We start from the raw sequence: 20,320 nt of genomic DNA on the forward strand, positions 1-20,320 counted from the left end.
GGCTTCAGCCAGTCCAAAACCTCTGCGTACTGTAATATATATATATATATATAAATCTTCTGCTCCAACCATACAGTAGATGCCATGAAAAAAAAAAAAAGCAAGAAAATTTCTCAGTGATGTACTTCCCATTTAACTGCTAGCCTTTAAACAGATAAGTCTAGATGGAGAAAAAATTGAGTGAAAGCAAATTCAAGGGCTTCTTGATACAGGACCTTGAGGGCTCTTCTAAGTCTCAGTCATGTAGACTGCTCATTCCCCAGTCAACAGCTCTGGTTTCTTACTCTTCACTTCACTCACCACATCTAGTATACCTACATCTACGGTGCCAATACTGAAATCATGACAGATGATTCTTTGGCTTCTCAAGCAACTGGAAATTGTGACAGATTGCAATGGAAAAGAGGGAGGTTAGAGAAGTTTACAGTGAATAGAATAGAATAGAATAGAATAGAATAGAATAGAACAGAACAGAACAGAACAGAACAGAACAGAACAGGTTTGTGGCAATACTGAATAGTAACATTGAGAATAACCTGTCATATCTCATTAATTAGCTTCAGAAATTTCATGTTGCCAACCTTACACACAAACAATCTCAGTTTTTTATAAAATGAGCAGCCCCAAAACAGAGAGGTTAATTCTCAGATTACTTCACCAGGGTACAGGAAGTACACAAAATATGTTATTTGTCAATTAACACCTACATCAATCTCTGAATTTCTGCCTCTCCTCTGAAATCTACATCTGAACAGAGTAAAGTCAGAATCAACCTACATGAACCATTAGTCATGAACTTTCAGCCTCTCTTCACTATACGGTTTGAAGATGGAAAGCGCTTTAAGACTTCTTTGTAGTTTATACCCCAGTGACTTACCAACAAAATAAAATAATACCCGAGGACTGCAGAAAAACATGAAGGAATGTTAAGGAGAAACAAGGGAGACCATTATGTAGTTTTAGATCTTCTCTCAAACTCTCATCTCTGATAAACAGTTTTTCTTGGTTTATTTGCTTTTGCGTCTGGAGTTAAGATGTTGCCCAGCACAACTCTCGTGAAAAATACTGCTCATTTAAAATAGCACACACTTCAAACAAAAGTCACTACTCCCATTAAAATGAAAACACAGGAAAAAAAAAAGTGACAAATTCTTTTACATTGTTTACATATGATCTAAGATTCTATTAATAAAATAATGTAGAACTTTCTTGGGTTTTGTTGTTGGTTTTGTATTGTTTTTGGTGTTGGTTTTTTTTTCCTATTTGAGATTTTAGACCTTAGTCTCACAAGCATTTAATTTTAACAGCAGGCAGAAAGACTAGTTACCCCATTACTATCACTGGAACAAATACTTACAGATCAGAATTTTCATTCTAAATTACCCCTCTTCCCCCTCAGTTGAGGGCAACTCCTTCGTGAACACCACCACCAAGCTTTAGCAGCTAACTTTTCCAACAGGACTGAAGAATACATTGAAATTGGTCAAGGTAGGTCTTAGGAAACTCCTGGTAAGTTTTGAAACAAAAGATTTCTGCTCAATACATCCAAAGAATGAGGGGGAGAAGACTTTTTGCCAAGCTACAAACATTTAAATACTACTGTACACCAGACCCTACAGTTTATCAGATTCACAGTACATGAATTGGATCATTTTCTGGAAATTATTAACTGCTGAAGACATATCTACATAACCAGATGTGTTTTCCCAGGAAAGACACTAGCTCTAGATGAAAAAAATATATACATGCAGCTGTTGTAAAACTGGAAAGAAACTGAAAAACTATCTGTGCAGAATTTATATACAAACAGTCTTAAAGGCATAAATGAGAAAAAGCAAAAGAGGGTAAACATCCTGCATCTTTTTTTCCTTCCAAAGCAAAGATTCACTGCATTTCTCTAAGCTCTAGAGGGGTAATGTGTCCAGAGTGAAGACTGCAAATTTAGACCAAGAATGTTAATCACACATGGTTTATAATCAGTGCAGCGCCACCATCCCAACACCAATGAAAAACCATTTCTCTACCACAAAAACAACCCCAAGCTTGAGATCTCCATCATGTTAAGGTCATTTGATTCCTGAAGACATACAGCTACCCCAGGGAAAAAACGGGAATATCTAGAAGTCGCCATTATTTCTATAAGTCATCATGGCAACAGCACCACCTCAGAACATTTCCTCATTACTGGAAGCTGGAGTCCCATGCAGGGCAAACAAGCTGTGAGCATGTAAAAAGCAAGGTCATATCTAAAATTACTATTCACTTTTTACATCTTAGAGAAATCCTTGCAGTAAAACTCTGTGAAGGAGGTTTTAAGACCAAGCAGGACTTGCATCAGTTGTGACACAATCCCACGCAGTCATCATGCCTTCAATTTACTAAACTGCCTGAAGTAACATCTGTGAGTCTTTTTCAAAATCAGTCATAAAGAAGATATGACTATGGAGAAAAAATGTTATTGCTGGCATTATTGGGAATACTAGGACAGCATGCATCTGGACATCTGAGTCACTGTACGACACCATCTCTATGGTCTAGGAGGTAGAAAGGCCCAGACTCTCAAATCTGCCAAGGTGGTGAGGTTCCTATTTATTTCCAACACTTCCACAGGTATTTCCCACAGGGCAATATAGCCTTTAACCCTTAGAAAATGTTTTCCAGCCAAATGTCTTAGACAGCCATGTGAGCCAAAAATGATTATGCACATAAGTATATAGCGGTTCAGAAAGTGATCTGAGTTTATACAATTTATACAGTCAAGCATGAATAGAAAGAAGGACAGGCTCCAGGATCATCTGCTTTCAGCCTACGAGGTTTTGACTGAAAGGTCTATATGCAGAAGAGGAGATCTGTACTGCATCTCCTATGTGCCAAAATTATAAAAATACAAACAACAGTATCTAGGGGGTAGCACCGCATTCTGGCATTCACACAATTCAAACACAGAACTGCTAGAAATTCACTAATGTACTTAGTGAAAAATACCAATATTTGCCAGAGGCAGGTAGCTTAAATTATTGTGTCTATCATGGACAAAAAGGAAGGGCAGGAAATCTTGTTTTATATTTTCCTACCAGAAATAGAAGGGCAGAAACTCTCCTCCTTCTTATACTCTGGAGGTCAAACTAAATGATGTAATGATCCCTTGTGGCCTTAAACAGGTTTTATAGATTATATGACTTAAAAATAGACATTATGTTTAAATAATAAAATTCTCTTGAAATTGAGTGCCTAGTACAACAAGCCTCCAGTCACTAGCTACGATCTGAAAAAGCTAACACAACAGAAATAGGTAGATATTCTGAAATTGTAATTTTATCCCACTGACTCCATCTGCCTGAAATGTAAACAGTATGTACTATCTTCTACACAGTCTGCATTACCAGGTGCAGAACTGCAGAAAAGCACACAGATGGCGGGCATGTCTATGGTGCAGACACCACACCCAGGTTCAGGTACCAGACATGGTTTAGCTGTGGCAGCAAGGATCTCTGTCCTCAGCCAAGAGGCATGGAGACAACAGCATCCCGTGCAACTGTAGCCTGTTTCCTGCACTGGAGAAGCACAATTAAAATCCCCTTGCCTACACTGTTACAACATCTCAGCTGTAGGCAGTCCTCTGAACGACTTCATTCAAAGCCTGTTACCATACAATAATTGCGAGAGGTCATGCCGTCCTGGTTCAGGAAGAGATCTGAATTAATTACATGCACCAATATGTGTGTTATCTTTTTGCTTCATTTCCAAGTACAAGGCCAAAAGAGGAAGTACAGAAGAGAGGTGCTGTCATCTCATCAGTAGAGTTCTGCATGTCAGCTACACCATTGTTTAACTGGTCACAAGCACAATATAACACAGAAAAGCTCCCCAGTTTGTATGGATGGCCTGCAAGTCCACTGGAAACCATTTAATTTTGTGAGTGAGTGAGTACACGAACAATCAGAATTGGATTGCTTTGCTCATATGCTTTGACAATGGCAATTTCATTTTATTTATTAAGATAATTCATAAAGCACCATCAAATGCAGTGTAGAATCTCTTACAACCACATTCTAGCAATGCAAGATCTCACTGAAGCACACCATTAATTCCTTGACAGTTAGCGAATGAGCCAAATACTTTGTGCAAATGAAGGATTAGTGAGGTTTCAACATATACATTTCCTTGCATTTAAAATGTGCAAGGAGTGAACCTTATTAAAACAGAATTTCATATTAGACTTTAAAATGATGGCCCCTTGGGCAGATTTTCTATACTTCAAAAGATAGCTATTATACTACTGTATGTTACAGTCTAGGATAACAGAAAAAGAAATTCCTATCAAATTGCTGTACTACTGTATGCAGGGGGCATAAAATAGTTGCTCTTCCCTGCAGCCCTCAGAAAAACACAGACTTCTCTTCAAAGTGGAATATCACCAGTCTCACACAATAAAGACAGAAAAACTTTAATACAATACTTTGAATTTAATTCCACTTCACCATCGAAAATATTTTGAGCAATTAAAGCAGTATGCTCCAAAATTCTGTGAACCTGCCAGCCAGTATCTGGGACTCCTTTGGGGCCTCAGAGTTACATGGCCTACCCCTATGCTCCTGTTTCTCTGTAAAAGGAGTTATCAGTTGTTATCAGAAGTAATCAGTTTATGGATGTTTCTGAAATAAGATTTCCCTAAATTTACAGAATATAGAAGAAGGCTGGTGCCTTTTCTTCTTGCTTTTTAATGGTGGTCAGAGCTGTCTGAAAATTTGCATACACAGAATCATAAAGGACTAAATCATTTTCCTACTTTGCATCATTTCTGGTTTAAGAGTCCTTGTAGCGCAGCCACTAGGAAGTGATGCTGCCCATGATCCAGATTCACGTGACCTCTTTAATGTGTTAACTCATCCAGGTCTTCATAATTACAACTGATCCAGAAGCTACTGGGAAATATCCCTAGCAATTTAAATAAGCACTGTATTAGATACTAACATACAACTAATAAATGATCATTTGTTACAGGCATTTTGGTGGCCCAACTTAGTGAAGGAGAGCTCACTAAAAATCACCCAAAATAAGTAACAACAATATTAAATGGAAATCTCATAATCAGCAATTAAGAACGCTGAAAGAACTCACAGAATGTGTTGTGTTCTTCCAAACTTTTCCATCTTATCTCAAATGTTTATAGTAAAAAGAACAGAGACATTTTCTTCAAAGCACAATCACTACCAATCCTACCCAACATTCCAGCAGCACAAGATGCTTCTTATAACTTGACCAAGTAATCCCCTCAGATCTTCAGGATATGATAGCAAAATAATTATCCCCCCTCAGTGTTCCTTTGTAATTATTCTATTTTTTTCTTATCCTTGTTACTTCTGGCAGAAATGACTAGGAGATTCTACCATCAATTCACCAAACAGAATTCCCCTGCATTTGTTTTCTTTTAGGTTTAAGTTTTACAATTAAATCGTATATTAGAGAAATATCTAATAATTTTCCACCCAGCTAGAACTGTGCCCCACTATGGCTTCAGTTTAATTATTCCCCTTTCCATTTTACTAGCTAGAAGAAAAATGAATCTACCTTCAAGCCTGTTGGAATCAATCTTCTTTTCTCTTTCTCACAATTTATAAGTCAGAGGCTTAAAAAGTGTTCATATCCTCTTTTAACAAGCTGGTTATGTGAGATAAGCACAAGAACATTAATAAAAATAGCTCAGCATTAAGTCATGGATGTTTTACAAAAGTAAACGTAGAAAAAAAAAAAAACACTAAAGGCTAAATGTGATTTATACTGCATCTCTTTCCCTATACTACCAGTTATCAATCATGTCTAGAAGATCTCCTTTTACATACAAACATCATGAACACAACTGCTTCTGGCTCATTTCTAATCAGCTCAGACACTGCACAGCATAGACCGCCCCCGAGTCAGCCCTGAGACGTGCAAACACTGTCATGCTGCAGAAGACATTTCATTCTTTCCCAGTTACGGACTTTAACTTTTCTTTTCCTTTTAAATAAGTCCTTCACAAAGATTTCACCGCTGGAAGCCCAGCTTCTCCCACTTCAGCTCTCCCACATGTTGTACCTCAGTAGAGTCTGTACCATCACTTTCACGAACCGCCCTCAGTGTCCACATTGTTCAGCCTGCTCCCCTGCGAGTGGAACACTAGACACAGCGTGAACAGATGATGTCAGAGCATGTGGAAAGCTTGCGAGATTTCATGAAAAATATGTTCCGGAATGCAAACTTGATTGAAAAAGGAAATATGCGAAGTGGCACCCTATGCACTAACTTCAGGGTGGGCTACCTTGTCAAATATTTTGAACGTCTCATTTCCTGCATTGTACAATAGAAGCGGAAGAACTCTCAGGATCCCAATAATGATGCAGACCAATCCACTGCTAGAGCAAGGATAATACAACCATGAGCATTGACACTTTTATTACTGCAATTACTATGAAGCAGCTGGTGGTAATAATAATAATACTTAGCATTTATACGATGCTTTACATCTTCAAAAGGCTGTGTAAACATTTGCTAATTAAGCCTCCCAGAGAGACAGGTTTTTTTCAGTTTTATAAATAGGAAAACTGAGGCAGAGAGACAAAACAGCTGTCTCCAACATCAAGATCTCAAGATGATGTTAAAAAGGGGAGTAGACATCTCTATGGATGAAAAGAACTTTTGGAGTTATAAAAGTACTGCTTAAAATACCCAAAGAATGTGATGGGACATAAACCTTCATGCTCTGTGCATCCACCTTCTCCAAAAAAAAAAAAAAGAAAACATTTTCCCAGGGAAGACGTCCTTCACTGCTGCCAGCTGCTCAAAGCTGCTTGCCACTTAGGAGCATGAAATGCTGGACTAAACAGGCCAGTAGGACCATCACATCTGCCAAACCCCCAGCTTGGAAGACCAACTTCCTCTGAAAAATAAAACCATTGATAAACTGCACAAAACTGCTACTTCAATCAATCATCATCAAGACTGTGCCTCAAAAGCAACTCACTTGCCCTCTGGGGCTGTGTTCTGCACTGTCACAGTTTAAAAAACATACAAACACATTTTCTTTCTTTCACATCAATATTTAACTTTTTAGATTAAAGTAAGAAATGCTGTAAATACTAAGTAGAAATGAACAAATGCCACTGCTTAGTGAAGGCATTTCTGATTAGGTCTTCCATTCATATTCAGTAAGACATCAATTGAACAGATTTTTCATGTGTATATTAGACACCTCGCTCACGTACAGAAACAAAATGCCTACACACACTAACACCTCCTATTCAGGTCTTTAGCTCTAGAGCAGCTTGAAGTGAGCTTAAAATTATTGCCTAGACAAAATACAGCATTAAACCATTAGAGAATACATTACTTTTAAAGCCATATCCTACAAAGACTTGATTATCCATGCAATTTCAAATATGAACTATCCCATTGATATCAATGAATCTGAAATGCACTTCAGAAGACACTGAAATACAGATTAATGGCACAAATGGACACAATGGGGAAAAAGAAATGGTTTGTGAAAAAGGAACAGCTTTGTTGCAAGCAGTGGTGGGAAGTGCATTATGCAAAGCGGACAAGAAGCACTACACACAACTGAAGATGAAAGTAAAACAAAAAGGGTAGGGAAAACTTATGGGATAAATAAAGAATCAGGAAGAAATAAAACAGGAGATTAAAGTTATATCAAGACTCAAGAGCAAGATGGACCACAACATGGAAGATGGTGGAGAAACATGGTTTGAGCAAGCACGGAAGAATGGAAAGCCTTAAGAGCTAACTCAAGGGCTGAGTTGAGCAGGGAGAACATGGACCAAAGCAGAAGGCAAAGTTCAAAATGCGTCACTGCTTTAGCACAGGAGCAGGAACAGAAGGAAAACAGTGACTACAACAGAGAAGCTGTGTTTGTTTCTCATCAGTGGTAGGACATTCGTCATATAGGTGATTTACCTAATGGATGGTAAGGTGCAAAGTCCAGATTCCTCACTGTCCTGTCCTCTCTGAGTGAAACAGCACTAAGAGGCTAATCATCAGTTAGCCCAGAGTTAATTAGCTATAAAGAAGTTTGCAGCTGAAGTAGGAACAGATGGGATCCTCCTACCTCCCAATCCTCTGCCTTAACGCCTGGACAATTCTTTATCCTTTATACAGGAAGAGAAGGAAATAAAAGAGATGAAATATTACACTAAGGTTGTCACAGCATGGGAAGCAATGCAAAGCAATAAATAACAATAGACGTGGAGAAGAGAATAAGCAATTCCACTATGGGAAAAACAAGCCTGAGATGACACTGAAATTAAAGTAGAAAAATATGTATTTAAATACACAGCCTGCCACCAAATTGTAAATCAGAACCACACGTGTATATTTATATCTCCAACTGCAGGCAATATAATGCACTCACATGCTTCTCAAGACACGTTGTGCAAAGCTGTACATTACTTTAGAGGCCTATCTATAAGTGGCTGACTTCTCCGTTTTTAAAATGGCATGGAAGATCATCAGGCTGTATTTTATTACAACTTGGTATCACAAACTTCTCACGACGTAATTCAATTCCATGGCATAGCTATTGCCATATTATTGTCATATGTACTGACACTGAAGAACTTAAAAAGGGACATGAATGTCTCATGCTCTGAACAAGGGTCTCAAATTCCCATGATAGGTATAATAAAAATATTTGTAATGTACAGGTTTATGACATACATAAACCTGTAAATGTGGGATTTTCAAAGGCACTGAACTCTTACTAATGCCTGTGTCAATCAAATATCTACCCCCCTGAAACACTGTTACATTATTTATGTATTGGAAAAAGCATGCTTTCTCAACACTAATTACTGCAAATTATATTTTACACTGGAAACGAAGAGGTTATTGACTAAGGAAATAGAGAAGGTGACATATAAAATATACTGCGGAAGCAAGCAAAAAAAAAAAAAAGCAGTGGCATTGCAAGAAGAGAAAGTACATCAGAACTATGAGAAGAGTTCTGCATCTTCACAAGAAAAGCATTCAGATTTATTCAGAGAATTAATGTTAAACCCTCTCAACCACCCCATAATGAAAGAAATTGCTCATTAACCAAGGTTCATATTTCACATGCAAGACAAACCACTAGGACCATTAAGTGAACAAATCACAGCAATGCCAAATTCCACCTAAAGTGAAAACATTGATAAGATCGGGATAATCTTGTATCTCACCTTGCATCTGCAAGTATGAAAGAACAAACCCACTTCTCTGATCTCGTGTATTTCTCCTGTTTTTTAGATTAAGTTTTAAGCAGCTAATTTGGGAGGTATGTTACATATCGTTTCCCTTTCCTAATGGCTCTGGACCTATTTTAATGAAGAGTGAAAAAGTACTGCTAACATCTGACTTTCAGCTTCTCTTTGCACATGAGCCAATTTCTAGAAGAAAAGGGGGAGGAGAAGGGAGTACTGATGGAAGAAGCAGCAAGCCTAGTGCCTGCTTTTCTACTTCGTCAAATCTTAAAAATGCTTTTACACGCTGGAGCACAAATCAAAGTAATACACAAATCCCCATGACTCATCTCTTTATTTTCCAGATATTAAAAAATAAATAAATAAATAAAAAATCCTAAGCTACAGACATAAGACTTACAATGATTGTCCTGCAGTAAGTGAAGTCTGAAACACTCAGGAGACAAGGTAAATTCTACCCCCCCCCCGCCCCAAAAAAACAGCCATGGCAGCTTCACAATTAAGCCAGCTGAACTCAGCTCCTCTGTGCTCACGGGACACTTAAAAGAAGTCATATATTCCCTTACCTGCAGTGGTAATCTATAAAATCCATAAAATCTCTAAACGGTAACATTTTGGATTATTAAAAGATAAATCTATCTTGCATCAAATCAACACATTCTTGAAAGAAAGAAAAAAAAAAAAAAAAAGGACAAGTTATCTGTACGAAGCCAGCTTGGAGTTATAACATCCACAACACCTATACTCACTCAACAAATACCATTCTTAAAATACATTTCCTAAATATTTTGTGGAAACATTAAAGGTTTCACAGTATTCCAGAACAACAGGTTCATCATTTCACAAGCCACAGTTTTATTAGAGAACATTGCAATTTCTTTCGCTGGTCAAAAAGCTTCACTCAATTTGGCGTTAAAAACAAATGCAACTAGAATCCCCTGTCACACCATTAGTAACGAAGATGCCCATTATGCATCAGAGCATTACACAACAGAAAATGCTACAGAAATGCATAACTTTACGGAAGATGTACTAACTCCACGCAAATTACTAGTGATAAACCTTTGAAGTTAGAGACATCTGCTCACTATGTCCATCCAAAATGCATAAGGTTGCTAGAGTCTATTCAGAAAATGACAGAGGTAATAAATGCAAACAAAGTAATTTGTAATTTGCTATTTCCACTTCAGATCTCATTCCTGCAGAGAGTCACAGCATGAGTAACTTTAATTGCATAGATAGTGGCATAGAACGGGAAGGGAAGAAAGGGTTGAATGTGTTCAACTAGTAGCATTCAAGGCCCTGAGCTGGCTTATACTGAGAAATTTTACTGGAAGTTAAATTAGTGAATAAAATCAAAGCAATGTGTTAGTGAATGCGGGCTCGTGGATACAGCTCAAAATGAAAAGTGGTCCTCAAAAGCTAATTCTAACAATGTTTGTATTTTTAACTGACTATTTTTTTACCTCCTCAAAGTCCATAATATGCTATTGAGAGGGACAAAAAATAAATAAATAAATCACAAAATAGTGAAGGTTGCTTCTTCCCACATCCCCATGATCCTTCCAAGAAACCTGTGAGTAAGCTCGCATGGGAACAAGCAAAATGATACAGAATCACTAAAGTATCAAATGCTACAAAAGACACCTTGTCTAATCTTCCTGTTTCAGTGAATTGAGAGCTCTGTTTAGTAAATACCTGTGCAAATCCAAGTAGTCTCACTGACTGAAATTAAACTTTACTGTATATGTAGGTTTGTGTACATGCATAACAGTGGGAAATCCAGCAGCCCCTCATGACCATAGTAACAGCTGAAATTCCCACCAAAAATTAAATTCAAATGGCAACAATCATATAACTTGACACCCAAGATGGGAAACTGAAATTTCTAGGTGTCAGGGTTAAATCAAGGTATGTACAAAACTATGAGAAAATCATACGTGTTGGACGCATAAATAAACGGATGAAGCAGAGTCTAATTCTGGAGTTGAGATAAAATGGCAGCAGTCACAACCCTTAGTGGAAGCAGGAACTCTAGTTTCTGCAAACACAGAACATTTAATACTGGAAAAACTAGAGAACTAGCTCTGAAAACAACAAATTCACCTCTTATTACTTTTTTTTTTCCTCCCACTGTGAATATTCAATATCTGTATCTGCACCGGTAGTTTAGTTACCAGCAGTATTTTTAGAGACTTATAGTTTTAGCAGGTGCTCAGTAAGTATTGACTATTGCCCTAGCTTCAGCAAAAGGCATATTTCGGGCATCAGACTGCTCTCTGTACCACAAAATAAATACAGAGGCTTCAAAATCAGTTCAAAGCTATCCAGTCACAGGGTGTTGATTAGCCTCCTTGGGACCCCAGCTCAGGACTAGAATAATGAAAACCCTGAATGCCTATAGACAAAGGAGACACAGAACCAGACGCTGTTAAACGAAAAAGCAAGAAGAAATCTTGGTTTAAAAGGATATATGAGAACCAATCCTATCCATATGTGGAAAACACACTGCAAGCAAAGCACCTTTCCAATTCTCTTTGAATGGAGGTAACAGGATTGGGCTGTGCACACTGTACCATAAGCTACACAGCTCTGAGGTGTTAAATGTCTTTTCTTTCTGGCTACCAGCCATGCAGCTAAGAAAGAAGAGGTTCTACAGTGCTCCAGATTTTGGAGGGTTCACAGACCAAAAGCTTCCATTTTTCCATCTGGCATGGTTGAAAGTTGCTTCTTTAAGGAAATCTCCCATCTTCGACCAGTCATTCACCGTTTTCTAGAAGACAGGCTGACGCAGCAATTAGGAGTACGAGAGAGGTGCTAGACACTGAAATCAAAGTTAACAAGCACTTTCTTAGTGCAGCATTTATTGTGGGGACTTAGAGTCTTCTGTTATGCCACTGCCATAGTTGAAGAGAAAAGTTCATATATACTCAATCTATTTTGACCCTCAGGGCACCAATTATTCAACTTCAGATGTTTAGGTTTTAATAAGCTTTCATGCACAGGGGAACAAATACAGCAGTTAATGTGAGTGATTTGCCATTTACAGCCAGAGTATGACCGGAAAGAAAATCAATCATATTTCATGAATTTAGTTGTCACCAGGTGGAAAGCTTTTGCATTTTTTTACGTCTGTGCACTTCACAACAGAAGTATCTTTAGATCAATCTTGGACTCTGTGTTATTGCTGCTTATAGCCAGGCACCTACTCGCTTCCTTGTGGGGTTGTCACCTCCCTCCAATTACACCTAATGAGATGCTCTGGGTGCTTTCAAAATTACATGCAATCAAAAACATTTATTCTGAGCTTAAAGAATGTGTAACTCAATACCACAGCCACTATGAGGATGTGACAATACAAGTATTGTCCAAAGCAGGTTATATTTCCATAGCCTCCCCCAGCCAGAGCAAACAGCAGCCTCTGTCTGCTCCCATAGACCTTTGAGCACAGTATCTTGTTACCTGAAGACACCTGTATGCTAATAACACTACACTTGCTGTGAACCGTGAATTGAGCCTAGATATGTTGTGTCTCCCTTGCATCTTGGAAACCCTGTAAGGTCTTCACAGTCCCCGCCACTGGGAGAAAACGAGGAACTCGTTTTAGGGCTGGTCTAAGAGAGCCCTCTTCTCAAAAGGCTCTGGCTGCAGCATTTCCACTGGTATTCCTTGGGAAGAAGACTGCTCACACAGTGCTGATTATGTATTTCCAGTTGCTAATGACAAAAATGGTCATATTTATGTTCTTCCATGTAAGCAATTTTTGCAGCTGACATACAGACATTTCACAATCACAAAAGAGAAGAAAGATGGTCAATAGGAAGGGTGGAGGACCATATTTTTTATGACAAAAGGAAGGAGAAGCCGTATTAAAACACGGTCTGCACTGCAAAGAAATCCGAGATCCATCATTTGGTTAATATTTCAGCAGACACAACCTAGAGCAATAATATTTTTATCTTCAGTACTTCACTTGAAGTAAACAAACAGACGCCACCAAAGGTCATACTGCTGCATGTCTATAACCCGTGGGGTACAAGAGCCATGAGCTAAGACAAAACACAGCTTTGGGGTGGGAGAGTTGGTTTGCAAAAAAATATCCTTAAGAAAAACTCGTCCACTCGTTCTTCTGTTGTCTGCTCCTAGCTGGCTTCAGGCTAGGGTTTCATGGAGGCTGCAGTCCCTTGCTGTTGTTGATGGACATAACCCAGCCCTACAGAGGTTACAGGGGGTATGGAGCACCGTATATCACCCTGTGAAATGCCAGAAACCTGTTTTCCACCATGCGCCCGGGTCTCCCTTACTGCACCGGTGCAACGTGGACAGAAGTGCACGCCATGGCGATGAGAGGTGTGGAAGGAGGAAGAATGCCAGGGAAAGTTAGCAGAGAGAGCAAGAATGGGCTGAACAGCCGAGAAGGCAGCCGGCAGGGCAGCGCACCAAAGCAACACGGGCACACACCGCAGGATTATCCCACCCGACAGCTGCTCACCACCACCCACTACCAACACACGACACCTCGGGAAAATACACCTTAGACTCCGGAAAAATGGGTGAGCGGCGGGGAGAGCCGGGCTGGCCACCTGGGAGGAGGTGAGGAGGGAGGTGGCAGAGCTCGGGGGCACGGCCGGGGACCCTCCCCGAGGGACAAGGTGCGCGCAGGTGGCACACCGCCGGGGGAAAGAGCCCGTGCGCATCTCCACGAGAACCCCCGCAGGTGTACGCGGGGAAGGGCTGCGGCCGAGGCTCCCACCCCTGCTCCCAGAGCGTTGTGCTGAGCTCGCCCGGGGGACTCGGGGGCAGTTTCCCAGTGAGAAGGACGGGCGGCAGCAGCAGCCCCAGCGGCACCTGGAGGAGGCTGGAGCAAGCGCCCCGCACCTCGCTCGCCATGTTACGAGGCCAGAATGAAGAGGGTTGGGGCAGAATAAAAGACAGGGGGCAGAATAAAGAGGGGTGGGGGGCGCCGACACCGGGGGCAAGGCAATCCCCTCCCCGCTAGACCCTTACCTTCCGTGGGCGCCTTCCTCCCGCTCGAGGCGACGCGGCGGCCGGTGGGGGGATCCGGGAGCGATCCGGGAGGGATCCGGGGGAGATCCGGGGGAGATCCGGGGGGCTCCCCGCCGCCGCCGGCCGGGGGCAGGGGCGGCAGGCGCGGACAAAGTGCCCGAGCGGCGCGGGAAGGGCGCCGGGCAGCGGGAGCAGCCGCGCAGCGGAGCGGAGCGATGCCGAGCTCCCTCTGCCGGCCCGCCGCCCCGCCCCGGCCCCAGCCCCGCTCCCGGCCCCGGTGCCGGCCCCGGTCCCAGCCCCCGGCCGGGGCGGGCCCGCGGAGGGCAGCGCGGAGCCCGGCGGTGGCGGCGCGCGGCCGCCCGCCCAGCCCCTGCTCCTCCGTCGCCCTGTCGAGGTTTGCAGGTCAGTTGCAAAACGCCGGGGTACTTTACTTAGAGCACCTCCCCGGAGTCGGGATCAGATCGGTGAGTTGCTTCAAGCGATCTGAAGCATTTACCGAAAAAAAAAAAAAAAAAAAAAAAGCCACGCACAAAACCTACCCGGACTCCAAAGCTAAAATCCCTGAAGATGTAGATGTATCTAAACCGGCTGTAGAACGAGTCGGCTACACGAACAAAAGTCTCCCGTCCTCGCTGGAAATCCCGGGTGAAATCTCCCAGCTGTTTATGTTGTTTCCATCTGGCACCACATCCCTCCCGATCCTGACAACTTGGACGTGTCTTTCGCTCTGCACGGGGGAATGGTCCCGTGCAGATACTCCTGGCATGCTGACAGGCAGCCAAAGCCCTGATGCTACACTGGTGCCAATTTCATGACTTTTATAACCAGCCACTTCCACCACTACAGTCAGGCTGGTCCCTGAGAATGTCAATTTTCACTGATTTCACTTTCAAGTAATTTTCTGTCTGTTGTGACTCCATAGAAAAGCTGGAAAACTAATTTTTCAACAGCATCAAACAAACAAAAAAATGACCCCCCCCCCTTCAAGTAGCATATAAAATAGCTAACCTAGTTTTTGAGGTTCAGTTCCTGGTTTTTGATAAAATGGAACTGGCTTGCAAGGCTTACAAACCTGTTTAGTTTTGTTCCCGGGTCTCCTTCCAGGTTTCTCCAAGATCCTTCACAAAGAGCAAAATTAAGAAGTGCAGTCTTTGAAGGTCTGAACCATCCATACAGACATTTGCAGGATTGAGGCATGGTTATTGAAACATAGCAACAGGTCCTTTGTGCTGCAACGTTTCTCTGATTGCAGGCCCTCCTCAAAAAACCCACACAGGAAAAGTATAAACTAGTGAAAGAGCAGCTGCTTTCTACAATTTCCACTCAGTTCCAAGAAATGAGGCTTGGCAGGTCCTTGCTTTTTATAACACTCCGTGACTCATTTGCAGAGGCAGGTGAAGTCAGAGCCATCGCTGCCAGAGTCATGCCCCTGACGGCTTCTCCAGCAAGGACACTGGTTTTCCCAAACACTTTCTCAAAAAGGAGAAAGGAAGATATTTCTCAGCTACTGTTTGCAGTGGTTTGGTTGCTAGTACCCTTCTACAGCGATGACCTGGGGCTGTTTGGCAAATCTTCCTGAGAGTAAGATCTGAGTGCTGCACACTGTGTTATTTTGCCAGGCTCCTGGGCAGGTTCAGATCTGAAGGCAGTGGGCAGCACGCAGGCATGAGCCTTGCTGCAGGCTCCTGTGAAGCAGGCAAGAGACAGTAACCAGAGCCTGCGGATCAAGCAGGAGAGGTGGGGCCTCAGTCCGCGGTCGTTTGGGAGTTCACCTCAACCCAGCTTCAAAAAACCCAGGAGACAAAGAAAAACACTTCAGCCAGCTTCCCTTTCCTAGCTCTGAACTGGAAAAAACCCTCATCACACTGGGTCTTCTCCTGATGGCTCTGTCCCTGCTACTTTTTCTGGTCCAGAGGGTTCTCCAGGAAGCAGGAAAGAGAAAAAAGAACTTTTGTGAAGTGATGGGGGTGGGGAGGGAGGATCGAAGCAGCTTTTGTGCACCTAAACAGGGAATGAGTGCGTAGATACCATCCACTTACCTTGATAACAGGAAGTCTGTTTCCAACAGACCTTCAAACCTTCAGAAATCAGGTTATGGAGAGGTCACCTCAGTCATTCGTGTGAATGAGCACTCACAGGAGCACTGACATCTGAACTGACATTTCCAAACTATTGATACCAATCACCGCATGCAGACTCCCTAGGTAAATAATAGCAATTTACACAGAAAAGTGCTTACCCCATTGACAAAGGACAGAAAACAAATGCAGGAGACCACTGTGGGTTGCTTGTTTTTATTTGGGAAGAAAATATTTAAAGGGAACAGAAAAAAATCAACAGGAAACTGGGAAGGAAGTGGGACATGAGGGTGAGATGAGGGAAACCAGAAGAATAAATGGGAGACAGAAAGATTTGTGGAAGGATAAATTCAGCTTCTGTACCTACCTAGAACACGTGGTTTACCATGTGTTCACCAGGGTGTGTGCAAGAGGCGTGGGCATTTATTAAAAGGTTTCAATATAATTATGAAGCTCATAATGCTGCAGGTAGGAAATCAGAACGTGGTAACGCAGCGGCTGAAGAAGACATTTCACAAGCATTTTTCTGGTTGGGGAAAAAACAAAATTCACCAAGAAATTTCCTCCTGTTGTAGAACAGCCTAAAGATACTTTCCAGCTGGGGACCTGCAGAATGGATTACCCAGAGCGAACGGCTTCCACAGGGAGCTGGGAGCCTCCTTCCCACCTGAAATTCAGCCCCGCAGCCACTCACCCCGCTACAGCTGGTGGCCAACTCCTTCGCGTGTGTCCATACAACCGAAGGCATGTGGACAACAAACCTGTGCACGCAGGGGGAGGGCCATTATTCAGGCTGTACAGAAAATAGATGGGCAGGTATTCAAATGCTATGTGCTGGCTGCAGCAAGCCTGGGGATTTTAGATTAACCTCTGGATACTGTAATTTCCACTGTTGCTGCAAAACTACCCTGCTGTAACCATAGAGTTTTCAGGAGAGAAACACACAAAGCAAGCCAGATTATTCTCTTGATTTTAAGGCACAAGCCTACGGTGAGAAACAAGCAAATTGTTTCTGGTTTAGGATCATACAAATGTGAGCTTAGCGCAGAGTAATCCACAGCAAGAGAGAGAAACAAAAGAGACTGGCTAGCAGTCTGTGTTGCTCCATTCTTTATGCTGATGAAAAAAACATGGAAAAGAAAAAGGAAATCCCAAATGGGGAAACTATTTATTTGCTGCTTAGGTAAAACTATAGAAGACTGTTTGCATTACAGATAACCATGGTGCCATCTAGAACAGTCCAGAGCAGATAAGAATAAGCACAGAGATTCTTCTAGTCCCCAAATTGTCTACAATCTGATCAGGAGTTTCCTTGGGGTGTGCCTGTTTCTAAAATATTATGCTTAAATGTGTCATCCTTTGTGCCATAAAAATATTTTAAGAGCTGTAGTAAGTCTATAAATAGGAGTAGTAAATCTATCTGTAACATAGCAGCCTCAAAACTGGTGAGGCTGATTTGGTCAAAACATGCTGGGAAGATTCTGTAAACTTCTAAATAAATTAGGAACATAAGTTCTGCTATCCAAAAATTAGCTTTGGGCAAACACTCTGATTTGTAGTGGTGTTTTATTTTATTTATTTTACTTATTTATTGCCAGGAAAATGGAATATAAAATAAAATTATAAAAAGCCCTCCTCTCTCCCCATAGGCATTAAGAACCAGTCAGTTCATTCCTTTATTGTAGAGCTTGTGCTTCATTGATTAATATTAAATTACAGAGTTACTCATGTTTTCTTTAATGACCTTTCTAGGGAAGGTTGGTTCAGCAAAAAAAAGCAAAGCAGATGAGAGAACTATCCAAGACCTAAACCTGCAAAGTAAGAAGGAGCCCAGCATGTCTGTAACCCTCTCCTCACAGAAACAGAGCTGCAAACATATTTTTGAACCACAGGGAAAGCCCCTGGACTGTTCCTGGCTGACTCAGAGCCTTTTTCCCAAGTACGGAGCCAAAGCAGCGCAAAGGATTCCCGAAAGTCTCATTTCCACACCAGAAATGATTCTTCTGAAGAGCTCGAGGATACAGGAGAGAATATATCAGAGGATAACGAGGTGTCTGTCAGGCTGGAGTCACTGCACTGGGCTCCGTGGAGACTTCAAGTGTGATGGATATGAGTGTCTCAAAGAGTTGTCGTGAATCACTCAGTCCATGTTATACGAGGAACTACTCTAAACTGCAGACAGGTCAGACGTCTTGAGAAAAGGAAAGGCACAATCATTTGCTCGTGGTCCTTGTGGTACCTGCATCCCCAAGTCAGGGGCTGTGCAGTCATGCCTCCTGGGTGTTCTGTTTCCTGTTGTGCTTAATTTGGAGCTTGCTTCGCTAAATATACACTTTCCTGATTTGCTCCTTAGTCTAGCTGCCAAGGGTCACCAGATTTTTATTCCTTCCTCCTAATTATCATTACATCTGTGGAGGAGATTATTTGAGTAAGCTGACTGGGATAAACAAACCAGCTGTTTATCATCACATCTGAGCCCCCAAACTCCTCAGCCCGAAGCTGCCATAACCTATGACTTACAAACTTGCCATCCAGTCATTCCAGTTACTAATGCATCGATTACGACCCATGTAAATTTATGGCTGGGATTAAAGTTGTGTGTGTGATGATAAAAAGCCTTCCAGAAAGACAAGGGTCCTGGGACATTATGAATTATCTGGCAGTCATTACTACACAGTCCTTTGTGGATCGTAATCAACTAGTGAAGTAACGTAGAGGACCTTTCTCCCACTGAAGGCATGGGGAGTGTTGCCATTTGCTTCAGAAGGAGTAGAGTCAGGCCCAAGTCCTTAATTTGTGCATTTCTCAGTCTCTAGTTGCTAGCTGGCACTCTGGTTTGTAAGTCAAGGATTCTTTCCTGAGAGAAACCTGAAGCACAAGAAAAGACATCCAGGAGCCGTTGACATCATGTGGGTAAAGCTCAGCACATTTGGAAGCGATTGCTAGATTTTGTTCTATCCCCTCTCAAGAGCTACACTGTGTTTGATGCATGAGACTCTAATTGAATTTAAGCAAATAAACTGCAGGTTACAACGCGAACTCAAACCTTGTTATGCATTCTGATGCCTCTGTATGCCTATCTTAGTGAGACAAAAATGAAATATGATGCAGACAATCAATCTTTTTATATCTGTGCTGTGCTCTTTATAGGGAAGCATGACAGATTTTTTTTATTACAATCGTATGTTTACTGAGAGAGAGGTAGAGCATTAAACCTCAGATATAACATTTTCCTCACATCTTATATTCATGAGAAAAGAAAGGGGGCAGGGAGAAAGAAAAATATATAATTGAAAATGTTTATTTAATCTGTTTTGCCAGAATTTCTTTTTGCCTGAAACTTCTATAAGTTTATGGGCTTTGTTTTTCCTTCTGAGGTTTTGGACATACATTTATCTGCTGGTTGAGAGGGAAAAATGTTAACTACACTGCTCTTCCCAGGCCTCCAGAGTTCTTGAATCAAGCACCTAAAATTAAGACACTTCTTTAAGAATCATGAGGTGCTAACAAAAAAGGTGCTGACATTTTTATTTGGCTTTGGGGTCCACAGGTTTCATATTTCCTAGCAGAAATGTCAGAGGAAGAGACTTTTTTTCTAACAAATAGAAAGGTTTTGGTGCATTCACAAGACTATAGACAATTAAACTTTTAAGAAATATAAAAAATATCATTACCACAATACTAAAATCAATAGATTGGCCAGAATTACTTTGAAACTGTATTGTTATTCTTCATTAAATTTTCCTGTTCTTGCACTGAATTTTAACTTTTCAAATAGTAGTCACAGTTCCTGGTTTTAAGGACAGAAAGGCCTGGTTCAGCTGTCTGATCCTCTTACAGAATGTGTAGGATATCTGAAGTTCCCTATTTGCATATGCGTAAAAAAAAAAAAAATCATCATTTCAGCAAATGCTTGCTTACTTCTGATCTCATAATTGTTTCACTAGATGAGGGAAGTAATTAATAATACCGGTGACAATTTTTGGTTACGTAGTTCTTGCC

At 41.4% G+C, this 20,320-nt stretch overlaps 2 protein-coding genes across 9 annotated transcripts in view; one reads left to right on the top strand and one right to left on the bottom strand.

Moving 5' to 3' along the window:
- EPS8 (EGFR pathway substrate 8, signaling adaptor) overlaps positions 1-15,923 on the bottom strand; it is a 134,147-nt gene extending 118,224 nt beyond the window's left edge. For 2 of the 8 annotated variants that reach the window (XM_083831210.1, XM_083831208.1), the window contains exon 1: positions 15,313-15,923. The gene's annotated coding sequence lies outside the window, so the exon portion shown is untranslated. Of the gene's footprint in view, positions 1-14,240; positions 14,541-14,779; positions 14,954-15,312 lie in introns of those variants that run through there. The other 6 variants (XM_083831211.1, XM_083831209.1, XM_083831214.1 and 3 more) reach the window with 4 other exon arrangements.
- LOC310897560 (uncharacterized protein) lies at positions 14,244-19,363 on the top strand. Its single transcript, XM_083831287.1, has 2 exons — positions 14,244-14,642; positions 18,071-19,363. The coding sequence occupies exons 1-2, from the start codon at positions 14,456-14,458 to the stop codon at positions 18,451-18,453; spliced, it is 570 nt and encodes a 189-aa protein (XP_083687413.1). The 5' UTR covers positions 14,244-14,455; the 3' UTR covers positions 18,454-19,363.
- Positions 19,364-20,320: the final 957 nt, after the last annotated feature.

The sequence above is a fragment of the Anser anser genome (genome assembly GCF_964211835.1).
Source record: "Anser anser genome assembly, chromosome: 1".
Taxonomy (NCBI): Eukaryota; Metazoa; Chordata; class Aves; order Anseriformes; family Anatidae; genus Anser; species Anser anser.

What these genes read in the sequence shown, in the direction of transcription:
- LOC310897560 (XM_083831287.1), top strand. Translation starts at nt 14,456, where the DNA reads ATGCCGAGCTCCCTCTGCCGGCCCGCCGCCCCGCCCCGGCCCCAGCCC. An exon ending in CGCCCTGTCGAGGTTTGCAG is followed by an intron (nt 14,643 to 18,070) that starts GTCAGTTGCAAA and finishes TGACCTTTCTAG; the next exon opens with GGAAGGTTGGTTCAGCAAAA.